The 21,008-nt window shown below is 39.0% G+C and overlaps 1 protein-coding gene across 1 annotated transcript in view; it reads right to left on the bottom strand.

Annotated features, from left to right (window-relative positions):
* MAP3K19 (mitogen-activated protein kinase kinase kinase 19) overlaps positions 1 to 21,008 on the bottom strand; it is a 57,796-nt gene that overhangs the window by 25,108 nt on the left and 11,680 nt on the right. Inside the window, exons 4-7 of the mRNA XM_055397223.2 lie at positions 20,180 to 20,334; positions 15,675 to 15,790; positions 13,407 to 13,522; positions 3,976 to 4,072 (exon numbers count right to left, since the gene is read on the bottom strand). Coding sequence (XP_055253198.2) covers positions 3,976 to 4,072; positions 13,407 to 13,522; positions 15,675 to 15,790; positions 20,180 to 20,334 — 484 coding nt within the window. The remainder of the gene's footprint in view (positions 1 to 3,975; positions 4,073 to 13,406; positions 13,523 to 15,674; positions 15,791 to 20,179; positions 20,335 to 21,008) is intronic.

Raw genomic sequence — 21,008 nt, forward strand, 5'->3', positions numbered from 1 at the left:
AAATGGATGGGAATCAAGGTTCAAAGTATTTTGATAACCTCTCTACCTTTTGACAGTTTCCTAAATCATGATTTTCAACATAAATTTTTACAGCTACATTTACCAGTCTTTTTGCCACTAGGTTTCAGAAAGCTAACTTGAGAGATGGATACACAGGAGTTACACAAGAGAAGATAAGATGGAGGTATCCTTTTGCTCATATGGGTGTCAACAGCGGAGGGAGGGTCTACGGTCAATGCAGAAGCATTGTGTATGCTGGTTGTGGCTGAGGCAGTGTGATCTGGGGTCAGTGACCAGTTTTGAGATGTAGTTACAAGAATTCTTTATGACAATCCAACCTGGGATCTGTTCTTCTTTGTTTTTCAATGGTCTATGAACTTTTCTAGTAACTTTTAAAACTTCCTTTCTTTTCACTCAAGTAGAGCAGATTTTGTTATTTGCACTTAAGAATCCTGATAGATATACACTGTATTTTTTTAAAATTAAGCCTAGTAATTTTAGAAAATAGGTCCTCATTCACTCACGAAAAGGATAATTTTACATGCTCAATTTCTAGTCTACAAGGTTTGCATCTGATATGTTCTGGGAAAATAGCTGATTAAGGACTGCAAGAAGATTTTTATAATAAGGAAAAGGATGAGGGATTGGGGTGAGGGGCAAATTGTATTTTATAAATTACCATCTGTAAAAGTCCATAAGAAAGCAAATGTGTGTTGCAGGAATGTTTAGCTGTTAAAGACCAGGGCAGTGATCCAAACATTAGAGTTTATATATATTTTAGTTAATGACACTTCCTTTTTAAAAGAATAATACAATGAACAAATAGATATAAATTAAATTATTAAATGTGCATATCTACAAGCAAATAGTCACATGGATGTACATAAAGTCTTTATAAAGTGTACAAACACTTAAACATTAACAACCTGGGGTATGTTAGAAGCATGTAAATGGAATTTAAAGAAATTTATTAAGATGAATTATTTAAGGTGAATACAATGCACAATAATTCCCCAAACATTTTTATTTCAGATCATGGAGAAGGCAAGAGAGTTCCAGAAAACCATCTATTTCTGCTTCATTGACTATGCCAAAGCCTTTGACTGTGTGGATCACAATCAACTGTGGAACATTCTGAAAGAGATGGGAATACCAGACCACCTGACCTGCCTCTTGAGAAACCTGTATGCAGGTCAGGAAGCAACAGTCAGAACTGTACATGGAACAACAGACTGGTTCCAAATAGGAAAAGGAGTACGTCAAGGCTGTATATTGTCACCTTGCTTATTTAACTTATATGCAGAGTACATCATGAGGAACGCTGGGCTGGAAGAAGCACAAGCTGGAATCAAGATTGCCGGGAGAAATATCAATAACCTCAGATATGCAGATGACACTACCCTTATGGCAGAAAGTGAAGAGGAACTTAAAAGCCTCTTGATGAAAGTGAGAGGAGAGTGAAAAGGTTGGCTTGAAGCTCAACATTCAGAAAACTAAGATCATGGCATCTGGTCCCATCACTTCATGGGAAATAGATGGAAAAACAGTGGAAACAGTGTCAGACTTTATTTTTTTGGGCTCCAAAATCACTGCAGATGCTGATTGCAGCCATGAAATTAAAAGACGGTTACTCCTTGGAAGGAAAGTTATGACCAACCTAGATAACATTTTAAAAAGCAGAGACATTACTTTGCCAACCAAGGTCCGTCTAGTCAAGGCTGTGGTTTTTCCCGTGGTCATGTATGGATGTGAGAGTTGGACTGTGAAGAAAGCTGATTGCCGAAGAATTGATGCTTTTGAACTGTGGTGTTGGAGAAGACTCTTGAGAGTCCCTTGGACTGCAAGGAGATCCAACCAGTCCTTTCTAAAGGAGATCAATCCTGGGTGTTCATTGGAAGGACTGATGCTAAAGCTGAAACTCCAATACTTTGGCCACCTCATGCGACGAGTTGACTCACTGGAAAAGACTCTGATGCTAGGAAAGGTTGGGGGCGGGAGGAGAAGGGGACGACCGAGAATGAGATGGCTGGATGGCATCACCGACTCTGTGGACATGAGTTTGAGTGAACTCCGGGAGTTGGTGATGGACAGGGAGGCCTGGTGTGCTGTGATTCATGGGGTTGCAGAGAGTCGGACACGACTGAGTGACTGAACTGACTGACTGAGTGACTGACTGAAGACTCTTATCAACTATGAGAAGAAAACTTAGAAACATAATTTCTTCTTTAGAACGTATAACTCAAGTTATGAAAGCTTAAAACTGCAAGAACTTAGTTGAGATGCTGCCTGAGTGTTATGGTTCCTACATTAAAATCTAAAATATTACATACAAATTGACTTTAAAAGTATTATTAATATGAAGGAGTTTTCCTGGAGGCTCAGATGGTAAAGAATTTGCCTACAATTCAGGAGAACCAGGTTCAATTCCTATGCTGCTGCTAAGTCACTTCAGTCGTGTCCGACTCTGTGCGACCCCATGGACGGCAGCCCACCAGGCTCCGCCATCCCTGGGATTCTCCAGGCAAGAACACTGGAGTGGGTTGCCATTTCCTTCTCCAATGTGTGAAAGTGAAAAGTGAAAGTGAAGTTGCTCAGTTTTGTCCGACTAGTAGCGACCCCATGGACTGTAGCCCACCAGGCTCCTCTGTCCATGGATTTTCTAGGCAAGAGTACTGGAGTGGCTTGCCATTGCCTTCTCCGTCAATTCCTATAAGCACCTCAAATGGCAAGTCATCTCTAAATTGAGCTGAATAAACACAGTATTTAACCTCACAGTTGGGCTTCTGAGAACTCAGATTTGAAGTCTTTGAAAGTCAAAGGCAGATCACAAGGACTACTTGGAGGGGATCAGGACTTGTTTATTTGAATTAGGGGTTTCAGGGTTCATGACGTTTATAATTTCTTCCCTGCCCTCAGCCAGGAGAAAGGAGGTACCGAGTGAGTTTGGGAAAGAGGGGAGTCTCCCCAGAAGAGGGCAGCATTGCATAAGGGGTCAAATGAGACAGTGGCTAAGCTAGCACTGCAGCCTTCAGGGTGGTTAATGGGGATGAGAAAACAGACATCCAGGAGGGCAGTTTCCCCGGTGTGTTATAAATGCAAGTAGGAAAATTATCAGAAAAGAGATCGGAGCAGTTCAAATAAACATTTCATTTAAGAAGTTTATAGGCAAGTAGATGACAGACAAATGTGATCGCCGTGATGACTATGTTCTGCAGTGAGAATCTATAAATATCTTGTGATCTGTTCAATGCAAGGGCATTTAAGGATAGGACAGGATGACACATTTGGAATGGGTGTTGTTTGGAAAATTCCAGACTTATGGCCTCCTAGAATACAAGAGTGCAACTTGGGCCTTTAGTTCTTTGTTCAGTCCCCCAACTCCCCCTCAAGGGAAGAGCTCTGGGATGACAGCTAATGGAGAAATGCTTGGTCCTGGAAGAGAATAAGGCTTCCCAGGTAGCGCTGGTGGTAAAGAACCCGTCTGCCAAGGCAGGAGACATAAGTGGGTTCAATCCCTGGGTTGGGAAGATTCCCCTGGAGGAGGGCATAGCATACTCACTCCAGTATTCTTGCCTGGAGAATCCATAGGATAGACGTGGTGGGCTACAGTCCATAGGGTCGCAAAGAGTTGGACACAACTAAAGTGACTTAGCACGCACACATGCATGGAAGAGAACAGATCCCTGTAGCTGCTGAAAGATTCTGAGAGAAAAGAAGTGAGGGAAAAGATGCTACCAGACAAAAAAGAAAGGAGATTGAGAACAGCAGGTTGAGCTGGAGTAGGGCAGAACAAAGGAGAGACTGGATAGGTTGCCAAGACTCACTGATTCAAATATGGGCCAAAGGATAGGATTTCTTTTCCTCTATGCTTGTCTGAGATTTCAAAGCTCTGCACTGAGTACAACTGAAATTAAGGGGAAAATCCAAATAATCAATATTGTCTTTGTAAACACATCAAGGACAGAAGATGGATACCTTCTGTCCTGGGTTGCCAGTCTTGTCCATCACCACTTGGATCTCCTTCTTCACTAATCAATATGGAATGAGAGCAGTCATCATCTTGGTCAGACTCCTGAAATATCATAAAATAGAAACTCGGTTTTTCAGTGTAATACCTGGTTGGCAGGGTGAATGTTGATTTTTTTTTCTAGGCTAAAGTTTCACACTGCTGATTCCTCTTAAATCGGATAAAGTATTCAGGACTAAAATAATGGGAAAGTATTTGTCTCCAGAGCACCAGGCTTAGACAGACGTGGATGTGATTAATTGTATAATCAAAGATGAAGAACAAAGCTGAAATTGCATAGACACAGAGAAATTCAATATTTTATACTTTATCATATCTGTGTTCAGGCTGTTAAGCTGCCACCAATTCCATCCGAGTGGGTAACTGGAAAGAATCCTTTGGCCACAGCCAGTAAACAACCCCAAAGGAACATGGTCTTTTCCATAATGCCTCCCTGGGGCATCATTTACAGATGGTGAGGGTGGAAATCCTTGCCCCACATGGAAGCTGCAGATATAACCTTAGACTGAAAGGAGGCAGCAAAGCTGATTAAAGTTTTCACTATGACAGCCTTCTGATCTAATTGTGTTATGCAACTTCTCAAACTTCCCTTTTACGATCTAGAAAATGATCAAACTGCTGAAAAACATGGTTGAAAAACAGCTTAACTTAAAAAAAAACAACCAGCTTGGCTTACAAAAAGTATTCCTGACTCACTGAAGAAAAAATGTTTTCTCTGAGAATGCATTGGTGTTGATAGGTTCCTCTATTAGAAGTTCTTGCTGGTGATTTCGCCCCTTTTAGTGGCTAGAACAGTGATAGATGCAAGTAGTAGTTAAAATATCCCATACTACCTGGATGTAATAATTAGCATTCTGGCTTCTGTGATCCAGATGAACGGTCTATTTAAGGAGACTATTGGATAAAAAGTCTTTGTCCTAAATGCAGATGTTTGTCGGACAAGCGAGCAGACTATCAATAAAGCCTCTGATATTTCATTCACTAATTCCCAGGAGAGTGTGGGAATCTTTTCACTTTGTTCATTTGACTTATCACTACCATTAAAATATTTTAGGTGTTCAATTTTTTAAAAACTTTTTATTTTGTATTGGAGTGAAACCGATTAACAATGTTATGGTAGTTTCAGGTGAACAGGGAAGGGATTCAGCCATACATATACATGTATCCATTCTCCCTCAAACCACCCTCCCATCCAGGCTGGCACATGACATTGAGCGGAGTTCCATGTACTATACAATAGGTCCTTGTTGGTTATTCATTTTAAATATAGTAGTGTGTACATGAGCATCCCAAACTCCCTAACTGTCCCTTCCCCTTAGGGGAAGGTGTTCAATTATAATAGTTTCATCATATTTTACTTTATACATCAGTACATGCTTTGTAAAGCATGCTCTACCTCCCAGCACAGGTTAGGGGTCCTATCTCAGACCATCCTGGTTGTCAATGGTAGATGTGACACCTGGACAGGTTCGCCCTGATCCTAGACTGTTGTCAATTTCACTGCTTATTCTTTGCATTTCAAAAATTCTACCACTCTCTTGCAAATTTCTTCTCCCTCCCATCCAATTACAAAGGGTGAGTGGTAGGGGATTACTATTTTATAAAATGCACCGAAATACCAAAACAGCAGTTCTTTAAAGAGCAGGAGAAGAAATCACCTACAATCCTACAAATAAAAAGCAAACTCTGTTCACACAGGATATTTCCTGTTCAGACAGGATATTTTCTTTTTCTTTTTCCTAAGTGTTTAATAATAGAGTTGTATCATGTCATTTCATATCTGGCTTTTTTGCTTATGACAAGTATAAATTACATAGCACTTTACTAAGTAAATATCATTTTAATGGAATTTTATCAGAGGGTCATAACGATGATTAGTAAGTCCCATAAGTGTTATGATATAAACCCCATCATGCATAGTAGGCAGTTTTTAATTTTTCATTATCACACATAGTGCTGTGAACATCTTTACAAGTAATACCCCAATTTTGTTTTATCTCTTGAGAGTAGATTCTTAGATATGGAATTATAAGGAATTATTGATCTGAATATTAGAATTTTTTTTACATACGTTGTATTAAAAGTAAATTTACACTTACTATTTATTCTCCACTAGCAGTGCATAAGTCTGTTTCTCCCTTATCAATTATCAATTTCATTTTTAGCAATGTGATATATGATCTGATTGTTTGAATGTGCGTGCTTTTGTTAGTAGAAATGTTGGAGATAGTTTCAGATGTTTAGTGACCACTGAAGTTTCTTTCTTAGTATATATAATTTTTATTCATATCATGTCTATAACACTCTATGAGACTTCAGAATATATTTCTTCCATTTCATATAATTAGAGTGTTTCAGTGAAATTTTTATGCTGAATAAAACTAACACTAATTTTTAGTGTTAAATATATAACTGGTTCTCACTTCAAGTTTCTATGTTGATTGATGATCTGCGGTTGGTCTCAGCTGCTCAGTTCATTCATTAGTTGGTCATTGAAGAAAAGTTGGAAGATGCGGGGTATGGGCAAACTACCTGCAGAACCCATTACAATGACTAGCACTTATCCATACAGTGCCAGACACTGTTGGACCTTTCACATATTAGCTAACTTAATCCTCACAAAAACTCTAAAGGTAGAAACTATTATTCCATTTATACATGAGGTTCAGAGGAGTTAAGTAACTTAACCAAGGTCACCTAGCAAGCCAGATTCACACCCAGACTCTAAAGTCTGGTTACAGAATTCATAATCACTCTGCTTTCTTGCTACTGTGAAAAATTTGAAACAGAGTCTCGACAAGAACCAGAAGGAAAATTAATAATAGTGAGAAAGTTAAGAGAAAGAATACTCAAACATAATTTATTATTTTTGCACAGGAAAAAATAAAAGATGTGTGATCCCTACAAACTCCTGACAAAAAACTTCTTCCTTAAAAAAAAACTGAAAAACCATAAGCATCACAAACAAAAAGGATGTGGGGAATAATACCTACTTTGAAGATTAACATGAAAATGAAGACAAAAACAGCAATAGCTCAGAATTTTCTGTTTCTTTTAGAATCTTAAATATGAATGACTTTAATAAACTTCCCTTGTGGCTCAGCTGAAGAATCCACCTGCAATGTGGGAGACTTGGGTTCGATCCCTGGGTTGGGAAGATCCCCTGGGGAAGGGAAAGGCTACCCACTCCTGTATCCTGCCTGGATAATTCCATGGACTGTATAGTCTGTGGGGTCGCAAAGAGTTGGACACGACTGAGCGACTTTCACTTTCACTGGATGAAGGAGGAAAATTGAAATAATGCAGTTGTAAGTGAAGGAGAGAAAATGTTAGAATAGCACATCCCAAACAAATGGAGTCCATCAACCATTCACAGTAATGCAAGAGGTGACAACAGACTACACAACACAGCATTCTAATCTGCAAACAACAGAATGCCAACCACACAGTAAAGAGGCATAGAAATCATACGTAATTAAATTTGGAAAGAAGATTCTTCTTAGATGAAAAAAAGATTGGCAGAGGCTGTGAAGAGCCTCTCAGGAGCAATCCTACAAGCAAAGCAGCTGCTTATATTTGTAAACTACAAAAACCTATTGCAGATAACCCAAAAATAAAGCAAGCTTTCATTCAAAAAAAAGAAGCGAAGAAAGACCTTGGTTTTTTTTTTTATTATTTAAACCCTAGAGAAAGCACTAGAAAGAAGCAAATTCAATAGTGAGAGTCTATCTCTCCCTCAAAAATGAGTTCAAAGTTATTTCAACTGTAATAAGAAAAATATAGAGTGAAAGTTCCAAAAAAATCTTAGAACTGCATAAAAAATGAACTAAATATGAAGGGATTTTTAGTCTAAAAAATAAAAAAAAGCAAGTTTCCTAACTACACCACAAAAAAATGAAAAGTAAGTGTGTTTTCTTTTATCAGTTTCTTTCTTTTTAAATTTATTTTATTTTTACTTATTTGACTGCGGTGAGCATATGGGATCCACCTCCCTGACCAGGGATCAAACTCAGGCCCACTGCACTGGAAGGTAGATTCTTAACCACTGGACCACCAGGGAAGTCCCCTCCTGCTGTCTCTTGAGTTACTAAAGTGATATCTTACCTATTCCTTAGCTCATTCATCTGGCAAATCACTGAAGCAGCAAGTTTGGGGACAGACTCAGGAGGATGAAGTCAGAGAATGGGTACCGTGGTCTGGGTGGGGTTAGTTTATGAGCCAAGGTTTGGGTGGGGTTAGAAAGAGGAAAAAGTAAGGGACATTGGACTTGGAGCTGTGAGGGTTTAAGGTCAAGACTGACATTTTCATCCTGATCCCATGATCCGCTCTATGTGCTGTGCTGTGCTGTGCTAAGTCATTTCAGTCATGTCCGACTCTTTGTGATCCTATGGACTGAAGCCCACCAGGCTCCTCTGTCCATGGTATTCTCCAGGCAGGAATAGTGGAGTGGGTTGACCTGCCCTCCTCCAGGGGATCAAACCCATGTCTGACCCAGGAATCAAACCCTCGTCTCCTGTGTCGCCTGCATTGCAAGACAGATTCTTAACCATTGGAGCTTCAGGGAAGTCCCAAAGCTTTGATTTTTAGATCAGCTAGGTTCTGTCACTGGGGTAGTTACTGTTTCTCCTCCCTGCAAGTTGAGAAGAATAAAGGCTGCTTTGCAAAGCAGTTAACCGTAGTCACTTCTCTTGGTGGCGATTCCTGGGTGAGAGTTTTGTGTGCCACTGGGCCTTCCCTGTGGAGCCTGATGGGAGCTGTGTGTCCTGAGAACAGGGGAGAGAGTGGGACAGGTGGACTTTGCAATTAGTGAATGGGCCAGAAGTAGGTAAGTACTCTTAAATGGTGTGATAATGACCACCTATGCATGCTAAGTCCTTCAGTTGTTTCTAACTCTTTGTGACCCCATGGACTATAGCCCACCAGGCTCCTCCATCCATGGGTTTCTCCAGGCAAGAGTACTGGAGAGTGTTGCCATGCCCTCCTCCAGGGGATCTTGCTGACCCAGGAATCAAACCCACGTCTCTTATGTCTTCTGCATCAGCAGACTGATTATTTACCACTAGTGCCACCTGGGAAGCCCCATCTGCTCTATTCATCTGCTATTAATAACTTGGCCAGAGGAAGGAGATGAAATGTTAGGCTGGGCAAGAAAATGGGAAAGGAGAGTCACCTCTCTACTCGTTGACCTATTGACTCACTCGTGACTTCAAAAAAAAGCAAGCCTCTTAAGGGAGTAGGTTGGGATCTTTTTACTGGTGATAACAGCAAAAACGGTAAACAACCTCCACCTCCTGTTCCCAAAAGATGAAGTGATACATTACCTTCTGCCTTATTATTGCAGTTGACAATTGAATATTCTTATATCCTGTCCCCATCCTTCCAATAAATGCACCCTCTTTTTCTTATAAAGTCAATAGGTCAAGTTTAACTAGTGATTATTTGAGTATTATACTGTACTGTATGTATTACACTATAGTCATGCAATAGAAATGTAGTATGATTATACTTTCTTTCTTGCATAACTTTTTTCATTCATAAACCCCAAATCCCTGTTTTTATTTCATTCACAATTTTATTTAATACTTAATATTTTTAAATTCATTTTCTTATATTTTTAAAAATCTTAAATCTTCCCAACCTCCAGTGGTCTTTCCACATGGTTAAATATATCAGATTGAAGAAGGAAATGGCAACCCACTCCAGTATTCTTGCCTGGAAAATCCCATGGACCGAGGAGCCTGGTAGGCTACAGTCCATGGGGTCGCAAAGAGTCGGACACGACTAAGCGACTTCACTTTCTTTCTTTCTTTTCTAAATATATCAGATAATATACCAGTTCCACCTTCTTCTTGGAAATCCCCATTATCCTGTTCTTCCTCACCCCTCCCTTTCCCCAGTGATTGGAGCTCTTTGTTCTCTAGACTTCATGCATGGGTTGAAGCCCTGGGACTTGCTTTCTGCTTTATACCAAGGATATCCTCCCTCTCTTGTGCTGGGTTCCAGATCCCCTGAATCATGGATCCAATTTTCCCTTCTATTTTTATCTTATCCCCTTAATTTAATACAGTACATAGTAGCTTCCTTAAAAGGCATGTGAAATGTAAAACGTTTGCTCATTTACATGTCTGAAAAATGTCTTTATTCAACTCTAATATTTGATTTATAGCTTTCTGAATATAAAATCCTAGATTGAAAACCATATTCTTTGCTAAGATATTTGAAGGCATTTACTACTTCCCTTTAATTTACTTTTTTTTAATTTTATTTTTTAATTGAAGGATAATTGCTTTACAGAATTTTGTTGTTTTCTGTCAAACCTCAACATGAATCAGCGGTAGGTATACATATATCCCCTCCTTCCTGAACCTCCCTCCCATCTCCCTCCCCGTCCCACCCCTCTAGGTTGATCCCGAGCCCCTGTTTGAGTTTCCTGAGCCCACAGCAAATTCTCATTGGCTATCTACTTTACACATGGTAAGTGTAAGTTTCCACATTACTCTCTCCATATGTCTCACCCCCTCCTCCCCTCTCCCCATGTCCATAAATCTGTTCTCTATGTCCGTTTCTCCATTGCTGTCCTGCAAATAAATTCTTTGGTACCATCTTTCTAGATTCCGTATATATGCGTTAGCACATGATATTTATCTTTCTCTTTCTGACTTACTTCACTCTGTATAATAGGTTCTAGTTTCATCCACTCATTAAAACTGATTCAAATGCCTTCCTTTTTATGGCTGAGTAATATCCCATTGTGTATATTTACTTTTAAGAATAGCATATATTCAGGAATGTACACATATCAAAACTGTATAGATTCATGAATTTTTATAAACCAAACACACTCCTGTAACCAGGACCTAAGTCAAGTAAAAGTCTTCTTAGACATAATATAAAAATTAAGACCCATACAGGAAAAAATGGATAAATTGATTTTCATCAAAAATAAAACTTTTGTTTGGTAAAAGAGCTGTTAAAAAGGTTAAAAAAGCAAACCAAATTTTTCTCATTGACTAGCAGAAAATATTTGTGAGTTACACATCCAGAATATATAAAGAATTCTCTAAACCCAACAATAAGGCAAAGAATTCAATCAGAAAATGGACAAAATATTTGAATAATTATAGCTGATGGCATATGCATTTTTAAAAAAGGTTTAACATTGTTCATTAAGGAAATGCAAATTAAAACCACAATGAGCTACCATCATATACCTATTTTGGTTAAAAAGTTTTTAAATGGTTAAAATAAAAAATACTGATAGTACCAAATGCTGCCAAGAGTATAGAGACATTGGATCTCTCATTTACTGCTGGTGGGAATATAAAATGGTTAGAACCACTCTGGAAAATTATTAGGCAGCTTTAAAAAAAATTAAACATACATTTACCAAATGACCCGCTAATTGGATTCCTGGGCATGTATCCTAGAGAAATAAAAACATAAAGTCACACAAAAATTTGTACATAGATGTTCATGGTAGCTTTATATGTAATAGCCCCAAACTGGAAACAACCCAAATATCTTTCAACAGATGAACAGCTAAATAAACTGTGGGACAAAATAAAATTGTAATAGAATGCTACTCAGCAACATAAAGAAACTACTGATACATAGAGCAACTTGGATCTATCTCAGGAGTGTTATCTCAGTAGAAAAAGCCAATCTCAAAAGTTTACAAGTGTGATAATGCCATTTATATGACATTCTTGAAGTGATAAAATAATAGAGATGGAGAACAGATCAGTGGTTGCCTGGAGTTAGCAGAGAGACCATGGCAATTACAAGTGTAGTAAGGGGGTTCCTTAGTGGTAACAGAACAGTTTTGTACCTCCACTGAAGATTCAGGAGACGAAGTGTCACAGAACTATGCACACAGGCACACACAAACAGAAGAAAAAGGAACGCACGTAAAAACCAGTGAAATCCAAGGAAGGTCTGTAGTCTAGTTCATTGTGTTGTTGGGTTAATGTCAATTTTCTAGTTTAGACAATCAGCTACAGTTATAATAATTCCCATTGAGGAAAGCTGGTGAAGGTTATACAGGAACTCTCTGTACTATTTTTACAAGTTCTTATGAATCTATAGTTATTTCAGACTACTTTTTTACTTAAATTTTTGGTTTTTGTTTTCTTTATTGTTTTAGAATAATTTTTGGAAAAAGAAAGGTACAAAAAGATCTTACTACATTATCTCTAAAACTCTTCATATTGTTTCTGCCTATTATAGTCCATACCTCATTAACATGTAAAAATAAACACATTTGTGGTCATATTCTTTTTACCAATAAAATATAGAGTAATAATTTTTTAAAAATTGTCACCATTGTGCAGCATGTGGGATCTTAGTTTCCCAACCAGGGATTGAACCCAGGGCCCCCAGATTTGCTCCCACTCCCACCGCTGCAGTGAAAGCATTGAGTCCTAACCACTGAACTGTCAGGGAATTCCTATAGAGTTGTAATATTTTTAACTGTTTGGACTATGTTAAATTTTATAAAAATTCAAAAAATACAAATGAGCGTACAGTACAAAGTTCTTCTCCATTTCGGTCCTTTTAGGCAACCACTGTTAACTGTTCATTATACATTTAGGAAATCGTTCCATCGTTTTCTATAGGTCATAATGTTTGTTACTAGTACTATCACTATACTTTGTGAAGTTATTCATCATGGGCAGGGGGTAATGACCAGGACAAAGAGGAGGCACCTCCTTTGTGGTATCCTAGGATGAATTTGCGGAGAAGGCAATGGCAAGCCACTCCAGTACTCTTGCCTAGAAAATCCCATGGATGGAGGAGCCTGGTAGGCTGCAGTCTGTGGGGTCATTACGAGTCAGACACGACTGAGCGACTTCACTTTCACTTTTCACTTTCACACATTGGAGAAGGAAATGGCAACCCACTCCAGTGTTCTTACCTGGAGAATCCCAGGGACGGGGGAGCCTGGTGGGCTGCCATCTATGGGGTCGCACAGAGTCGGACACGACTAAAGTGACTTAGCAGCAGCAGCAGCAGGATGGATTTGACATGAACAGAATAATGATTTTCTCTTCTTTCACATTAACATGCATAAGGACAAGCTACATTTTATTATTTAGCATGGATTCAGCTGCAACAATATTCCATGGTATACACATACACAAATAATGTATGAGACTCAGAATTGACTAGCTAAATACTGCCTTGAGATTAAACTCATGAAGCACTATGATTAAACGTGCTTTAAGTTTCCTTATAATCACATTTAAGTATATAATTGTAATATGTTTGCTATAAATATTCAAGAAACTTAGATGAAGTAGATATAAATGAAGTAAATGTAGATGCAGTAGGTTATCCCTTTTTCTGTTAGTTTTTCTATTTAAAGATTAGAGCATCTTACCTCACTGCTGCTGATGCTCTGCAAGATTATATTTTGGTTTTTAGTAACTGCCATCATATCAGTTGGAGAGGAGTTTGTATCATGACAAATGTCAAGCAATGATTCAGCATGTCTTCCTGCCAAAAGAAACATAATAATGTGTTTTGATAAGCTGTATCTCCAGCAATTTCACAGCAACATCTTTTGTTTAAGATTTTCTTGAAATAGTGATCTGGGATCCTGAGGAAGCTTTGGGCCATAATTTTCACTGGAAAAGATGTGAGGACAAAAGGAGTCCACAGAATGAATGCGTTTTTGTTTGTTTTTTTTTAAAAAAGGGGGCAATGTTGCTAAGTGTAACCCCTAATAGTGGGCTGGGAATTATATTTGTGCTATAGTTGCCGAAGACAAAAGTGCTCAGCTGCTTGGAGCACCTTTCCTCTCTAGCACTTGAAGCCACATTAAATTGACAGAGTTCTGAACACCAAACGAATTCCCAGTTAGTTCCTGGGGGACACTGTTCTCTTACATATTCTTCTCCTGCTATCTTGACTTTTTCAGATAAGCATGCGCTCTACCGTGAAAACTTCTTCCTCTTGTATCTCTTCCTATTTCATTGATCTTATGAGTGATACAAAATTGAATGAGTGATCTCTACTCATACCCTGCATTTCTTCACCATATTTTTTCTTCACTCTTTGCAACCTTTCTACTGCCTCCATCTTGCCATTGAAACCCTCACTTTCTTATCACATCTGCTTTGTAAACTCTTTCCCAATTTGATGCTGCTTCCCACCCCTTCTTTCTTGCAATTCTCTCCTAATTCTCCTCCTTCCTTTCTTAGCCTCTGTCCATGTGTACCTTCTCTGCCCAGCCCCTGCAGTTTTCTCACCATCATCAATCATTTAGTGATCTCACCTAGTCTCAGGTCCTCACAGTCTCCTTGTAGAGAACTTGCAAAGAAACCTATCAATCCATCTTATCCAACGCTTTCCCACAAGCCCTGGCCTACAGAAAATTGCTACTTTGAAGGTCACAAGTTCTCATCAAATGAGTGTTTTAGAACACTTTACCTTCAACATCCACATCAAGCCATAGTGTTCTCCTATTTTGTTAATTGTATTTCTACCTCCCCACTTCCTAGGGTGAAACTTTGGAATCATGTTTAACTCAAGCCTCTCAACCCTTGTCTGCATGTCTCGTCTATCAACTTTACATCACTATATTCTGTGAATTCTTTCACATTCTCTTAAACTCACATACCTAGCACCTCTCAGGCCCACTACACGCCATGTCCAAAGTCTCTATTCCTGATCCTTGCAACCACACACGGGTACTTCTATAGTTTATTAATAGAGCTTGCTTGGCACGAGTCTCTTCCTCTCCTAAAACATGGCTTTCATCGTTCCCTGTCTTAAAATTCTTCAGTGATTCTATTTCATTGAAAAAAAAAGTTATGTCCTTCAGTCTGACATTTAATGAGTCTTTAATGGACTCAGTCTCTTTGTGTATCTAATCTTCTCTATTCCTTTCCCCTGACATGAACTGTTGGTTCTAATCTTCGGTTCGCCCCTGGGATGAGCCATGCTCACATACAACATGATGCCTCTGTCCACAAAATCAAATCTCAAGATTTTTTTTAGAACCAGATTGAGTCTTACCTCTTCCATGAAAACTTCCTGGGACTAGCCTTGTTCCCTGCCCAGAAGCTCCCAACAAAAATCCAGTCAGACAATAAAGTCAAGCAGTTTTCACAAAGTCACACATGGCTCAGTGGCACTTTTTCCATTACACTTTTTTCTGTGGCTGTTTTTTGTCTTGCTCAGACGCTTTCTCCATGCCTATATCACATCTTTTTGCTTCCTTCCTATTTTATCCAGCATTAGAAAACCACAGCAAGTCCTTCTTCCCCTTTCAACTTTATAACAACCTCTTTCTCCTCTGACTGATGTGGTGTGTCCCTGACTGTACTGAACACTTTCAAAAGTTTGGACCACATCTTAGCCTTCTTTGCCTATCTCAGAGTACCTAACTTTGGGTCTTGTACAAAGTCCCTGGTCTATAAATAGCCATTCACTTGATTTCTTTTTTAAAAAATTTATTTAATTGAAATATGTATTTACAATGTTGTGTTAACATCTACTGTACACAAGAGTGATTCAGTTACACATATATATACATTCAGCTTGACTTCTTTAAGAGGATTCATCAAATACATGTAAAAAATGAAAGTTTTCTAATAGGGCTTTTGTAGTTAGAGAATTTCAAAAGTGAAATAAAAATATTTACCTGGTTTTGGCATAGAATTCATTAAAATGTCCAATAACTGCTGTTTTCTGAAACTCTCTATTTGTGACACATAATGTATTGCTGATTTTCCACTAAAATCACAGAGTTTAGGATCTCTAGGAAAAATAGAATCAACATCAAAGATTACTGAGTTAAATCTATTGAAAAAGAACACCAATATGAGAGGAAAAACATTGACATCAAATAAATAAAAATAATTTTATATAGTTTGGGGATAGCAATAATGATTTCAAAATGCATGAGAGACAGAGACAGATTTTCAAGATTTTTAACTGAAAGGAATATGTTGCATGTTTTATGCCACTTCTCATCTAAAAACAGTCTAATAATTTGCTGAAATTTTCCAAGAAGTTTCATAATTCTTTAATAATGCATAAAGCAAGTAAAGATAAAAACATCTTGATAAACTGTTGTCTTATCATCCCAAACAGTTGGCTTCATTGATTTTTTTTCTTCTCAGCGCTTTAGCTAACTGCTTATTCTCTATATTTCTTTTTCCTAATGCTAACAGTGAGCTCTTTTATTATTCAAAATACAATAATGCTGGTAGAATGGCCTAGCATTTCACCTTGAAATTAAACTGACATACTTATTTCACAGGCTCTTGGTTGAGTGGAGTGATCTTATCATAGAGCCTCTCTGTGTGATTTTTTCATTCCTCTTGTCCTGTGATTGTTAAGCCCCATGGCTGATCTTAGAGTTCCTTGCATCAGTGCAAATCTCCTGTCTATGCTGCCATGGATCCTAGAATTAGACATCAGCTCAAAGAGGTCCAGAAGGTAAATCATGGGAACTCTGTTTACAGATTATGGTGAGGGAAACAATGGCTAGACTTGCTTCACTAGTCACATTCTGTTTTCATTGGCTGTGTGGCATGTGAGATCTTTGTTCCCCGACCAGGGCTTGAACCACATCCCCTGCAGTGGAAGCACAGAGTCTTAACCACTGGACCACCAGAGAAATCCCAGGTTAATGTTTTATGATCTATAATAATATTCTTAGGGCTTTTTCTCTCTCCATGTTCATGGTTCAAAAGAATTAGCATAGGTCCAAGAATCAAGGGACTGCCACTAACCTTAATACATGGCCTTAGGCAAGTCACTTAGCTCTCTGGGACCTTAGTTTGCTCAGTTCAGTTCAATTCAGTTGCTCAGTCATGTTTGATTCTTGGCAACCCCATGGACTGCAGGATGCCAGGCCTCCCTGTCCATCACCAACTCCTGGAGTTCACTCAAACTCATGTCCATTGAGTCGGTGATGCCATCCAACCATCTCATCCTCTGTTGTCCCCTTTTCCTCCCTCTTTCAATCTTTCCCAGCATGAGGGTCTTTTCAAATGAGTCAGTTCTTTGTATCAGGTGGCCAAAGTACTGGAGTTTCAGCTTCAGCATCAGTCCTTCCAATGAATATTCAGGACTGATTTCCTTTAAGATGTTCTGGTCAGATCTCCTTGCAGTCCAAGGAACTCTCAAGAGCCGTCTCCAATACCACAGTTCAAAGGTATCAGTTCTTTGGCACTCAGCTTTCTTTATAGTCCAACTCTCACATCCATACGTGACTGCTGGAAAAACTATAGCTTTGACTAGATGGGCCTTTGTTGGCAAAGTAATGTCTCTGCTTTTTAATATGCTGTCTAAGTTGGTCATAACTTTTCTTCCAACTTTTCTTCTTTTAATTTCATGGCTGCAGTCACCATCCTCAGTGATTCTGGAGCCCAAGAAAATAAAGTCTATCACTTTTTCCGTTGCTTCCCCATCTATTTGCCATGAAGTGATGGGACCAGATGCCATGATCTTAGTTTTCTGAATGTTGAGTTTTAAGCCAACTTTTTCACTCTCCTCTTTCACTTTCATCAAGAGGCTTTTTAGTTCCTCTTCACCTTCTGCCATAAGGGTGGTGTCATCTGCATATCTGAGGTTATTGATATTTCTCCCAAAAGCTTGACTCCAGCTTGTGCTTCATCCAGCCTGACATTTCGCATGATGTACTCTGCATATAAGTTAAATAAGCAGGGTTACAATATGCAGCCTTGATGGACTCCTTTCCCAATTGTTGTTCCATGTCCAGTTCTAACTGTTGCTTCCTGACCTGAATACAGATTTCTCAAGAGGCAGGTCAGGTGATCTGGTATTCCCATCTCTTTCAGAATGTTCCACAGTTTGTTGTGATCCACAAAGTCAAAGGCTTTGGCATAGTCGATAAAGCAGAAGTAGATGTTTTTATGGAACTCTCTTGCTTTTTCAGTGATCCAACGGATGTTGGCAATTTGATCTCTGGTTCCTCTGCTTTTTCTAAATCCAGCTTGAACTCTGGGAGTTCACAGTTCATGTACTGTGGAAGCCTGGCTTGGAGAATTTTGAGCATTACTTTGCTAGCATGTGAGATGAGTGCAATTGTGAGGTAGTTGGAGCATTCTTTGGCATTGCCTTTCTTTTGGGATTGGAATGAAAACTGACCTTTTCCAGTCCTGTGGCCACTGCTGAGTTTTCCAAATTTGCTGGCATATTGAGTGCAGCACTTTCACAGCATCATCTTTCAAGATTTGAAAGAGCTCAACCAGAATTCCATCACCTCCACTAACTTTGTTCGTAGTGATGCTTCCTAAGGCCCACTTGACTTTGCATTCCAGGATGTCTGGCTCTAGGTGAGTGATCACACCATCACGGTTATCTGGGTCATGAAGATCTTTTCTGTATAGTTCTTCTGTGTGTTCTTGCCACCTCTTCTTAATATCTTCTATTTCTGTTAGGTCCATACCATTTCTGTCCTTTAATGTGCCCATCTTTGCATGAAATGTTCCCTTGATATCTCTAGTTTGCTCATCTACCTTGATTAGTGTTTCTCCAAGTGGTGTTCTTTGATTTCATGCTTTCTGGCCCCCACTTCAGGCTTATTGAACACCATCTCTGGGTTGATGTTCAGTAACCTCCATTTTTAACAATCTCCTCAGCTATTAACACTGAGTCTCAGGTCACTTCCTTGATGGCTCAGCAGTAAAGAAACCACCTGCAATGCAGCAGACTCAGGTTCGATCCCTGGGTCAGGAAGATCTCCTGGAAGCGGAAATGGCAACCTGCTCCAGTATTCTTGCCTGAAAAATGGGCAACACTCCATGGGCTACAGCCCATGGAATCGCAGAGAGTCTGTCAAGACTGAGCGTCTGAGCATGCACAGAAGTCTGAGGTAGCTTCAGCCTTCCATCTTCATCCTATTACAGTAACTGATTCTTTTAAAACAGATCATGTTCTTGATTATACTTTTGTTTTGGAAGTTCCTTCTTCCTTTTTATTCCCCCTAGAAAATGCATATGAAATACTGAGGAAGAGCTTTGGCCATCTCTTCTTTTTTGATGACAAGATAAACAGGTAACAAGCAGCACTGTGTGCATGCACGCTCAGTGGCTCAGTCGTGTCTGACTCTGCAGCCCCATGGACTGTACCCCACCAGGCTCCTTGGCCCATGGGATTTCCCAGGCAAGAATACTGGAGTGTTGCCATTTCTTCTCCAGGGGATCTTTCAGACCCAGGGATCAAACCCATGTCTCTTACGTCTCCTGCATTGGCAGGCGGATTCTTTACCACTGTGCCACTTGGGAAGCCCCAACAACAGCATTAGGAAACAGCATTTCTGACATGAAAGACTGCTTATTAGCCCTCTAATTTAAAAAAAATGATTTATCTCCCTCCTCCTAAAAGAGCGTGTTGACATGTAAATTTTTTGGCCGCAGCATGAGGTATGCAGGATCTTAGTTCCCTGACCAGGGATTGAACCCTGGCCCCTGGCACTGGAAGCTTGGAGTTTGAACCACTGGCCCACCAGGGAATTCCCAACATGTAATTTTTAGATAACTGGAAATCACTACTATAATTTATTTTTGATAATTGACAATGCTTTGTGGAATAATTAATAACATTTTGGGGATAAGGAGCTACATACTCAAGAATTATTTGACAGACTCAGGAGCAACCAAAGAGGAAGTATTTAAACAAATAAAATAAAAGGCCAATATCATAAAAATAATAGATAGCAACCTTTAACATCTGTACATCACTTTGCAACTTCGAAGTCCCATTGATGAATATGCATGGGCATTTCATATATATATGTATATACATTATATTTATCTTTGTATACATACAGTATTTTATAATATACATTATATATATACATGTATACATATATAGGGGGCTTCCTAGGTGGTTCAGTGGTAAAGAATCCACATATAAGAGACATGGGTTTGATCCCTAGGTCAGGAAGATCCCTTGGAGCAGGAAATGGCAATCCACTCTGGTATTTTTTCCTGGAACCCCATGGACAGAGGAACCTTGTGGGCTATAGTCCATGGGGTCACAGTCAGATGAAAGTGAGCACCACAGTATACGTATATAAATAAACAATCTATATATCTAGATTTGCAAATGACTTTGTAAGTAACGATGGCAGAGACGCCCTTCATGGGTACTGGCTAACCACCTGATACTCACGCATGATGCCTGAGGAGCTCAGAGAGAACCTCCGCAGGTCTATAGAGCGTTAACATATCAAGTCTTTCAAAGAGGTCCACATCTCTCACAGCCAGCATCAGAGGAGTCAAGCCATGTTGGTTTGGGAAATTTATATCCAGGAACTCTTCAGATGCCTTTAAAAACATGAAGCTTTATTTCTATTATGTCTTTACCATATGTCCATTAATACAAATCTTTACATTTTCATCACCTGGCCAAATTCTCATTTTAATTTCAAGATATTCTTCCTCATTATCTTGAGGGAGCTGATGAACTGAAAGAACACAAACCTGAGACAGACAGATGGGTGTTTGAATTTGAGCTCCTTAAATTGGTTATTTAACCTCCCTGACAGGATTATATCAAGGACATTATGTTAAAAGTTGATAAAATCACCCTGATGAAATAAGGGACAGCTAGTTAAACATCAAATAATTGGTATTTACTTGAAATTCAAATTTTTTAATGAGTGTCCTGTATTTTTATTTGCAAAATCTGGCAACCTTATTCCCTGAACTTCAAGGTCTTCAGCAGTAAAGTGGGAATCACAGTTTCTTCTTTACAGGATTGCTTTGATGATTGGAGACAGAAAATGAAAAGCATTGAGCAGAGTGTTTGACACATGCTCAGAAAACATCTGTGGAGTGAATGAATGGCTTACAATTATAAGGTAACTTAATTAACAGTATTTATACAATCAAATGGAGGTGGGTATATAGATGCTATTTGTTATTTTAGTAAAATTTAATTTGGAAAATTCAGAGCTGAGAAGCTACTGGAAGGCCAATTTATCTGAATTGTTTATTTT

The sequence above is a fragment of the Moschus berezovskii genome, chromosome 2 (genome assembly GCF_049115385.1).
Source record: "Moschus berezovskii isolate FMDL1 chromosome 2, NW_MosBer_1.0, whole genome shotgun sequence".
Classification (NCBI taxonomy): Eukaryota; Metazoa; Chordata; class Mammalia; order Artiodactyla; family Moschidae; genus Moschus; species Moschus berezovskii.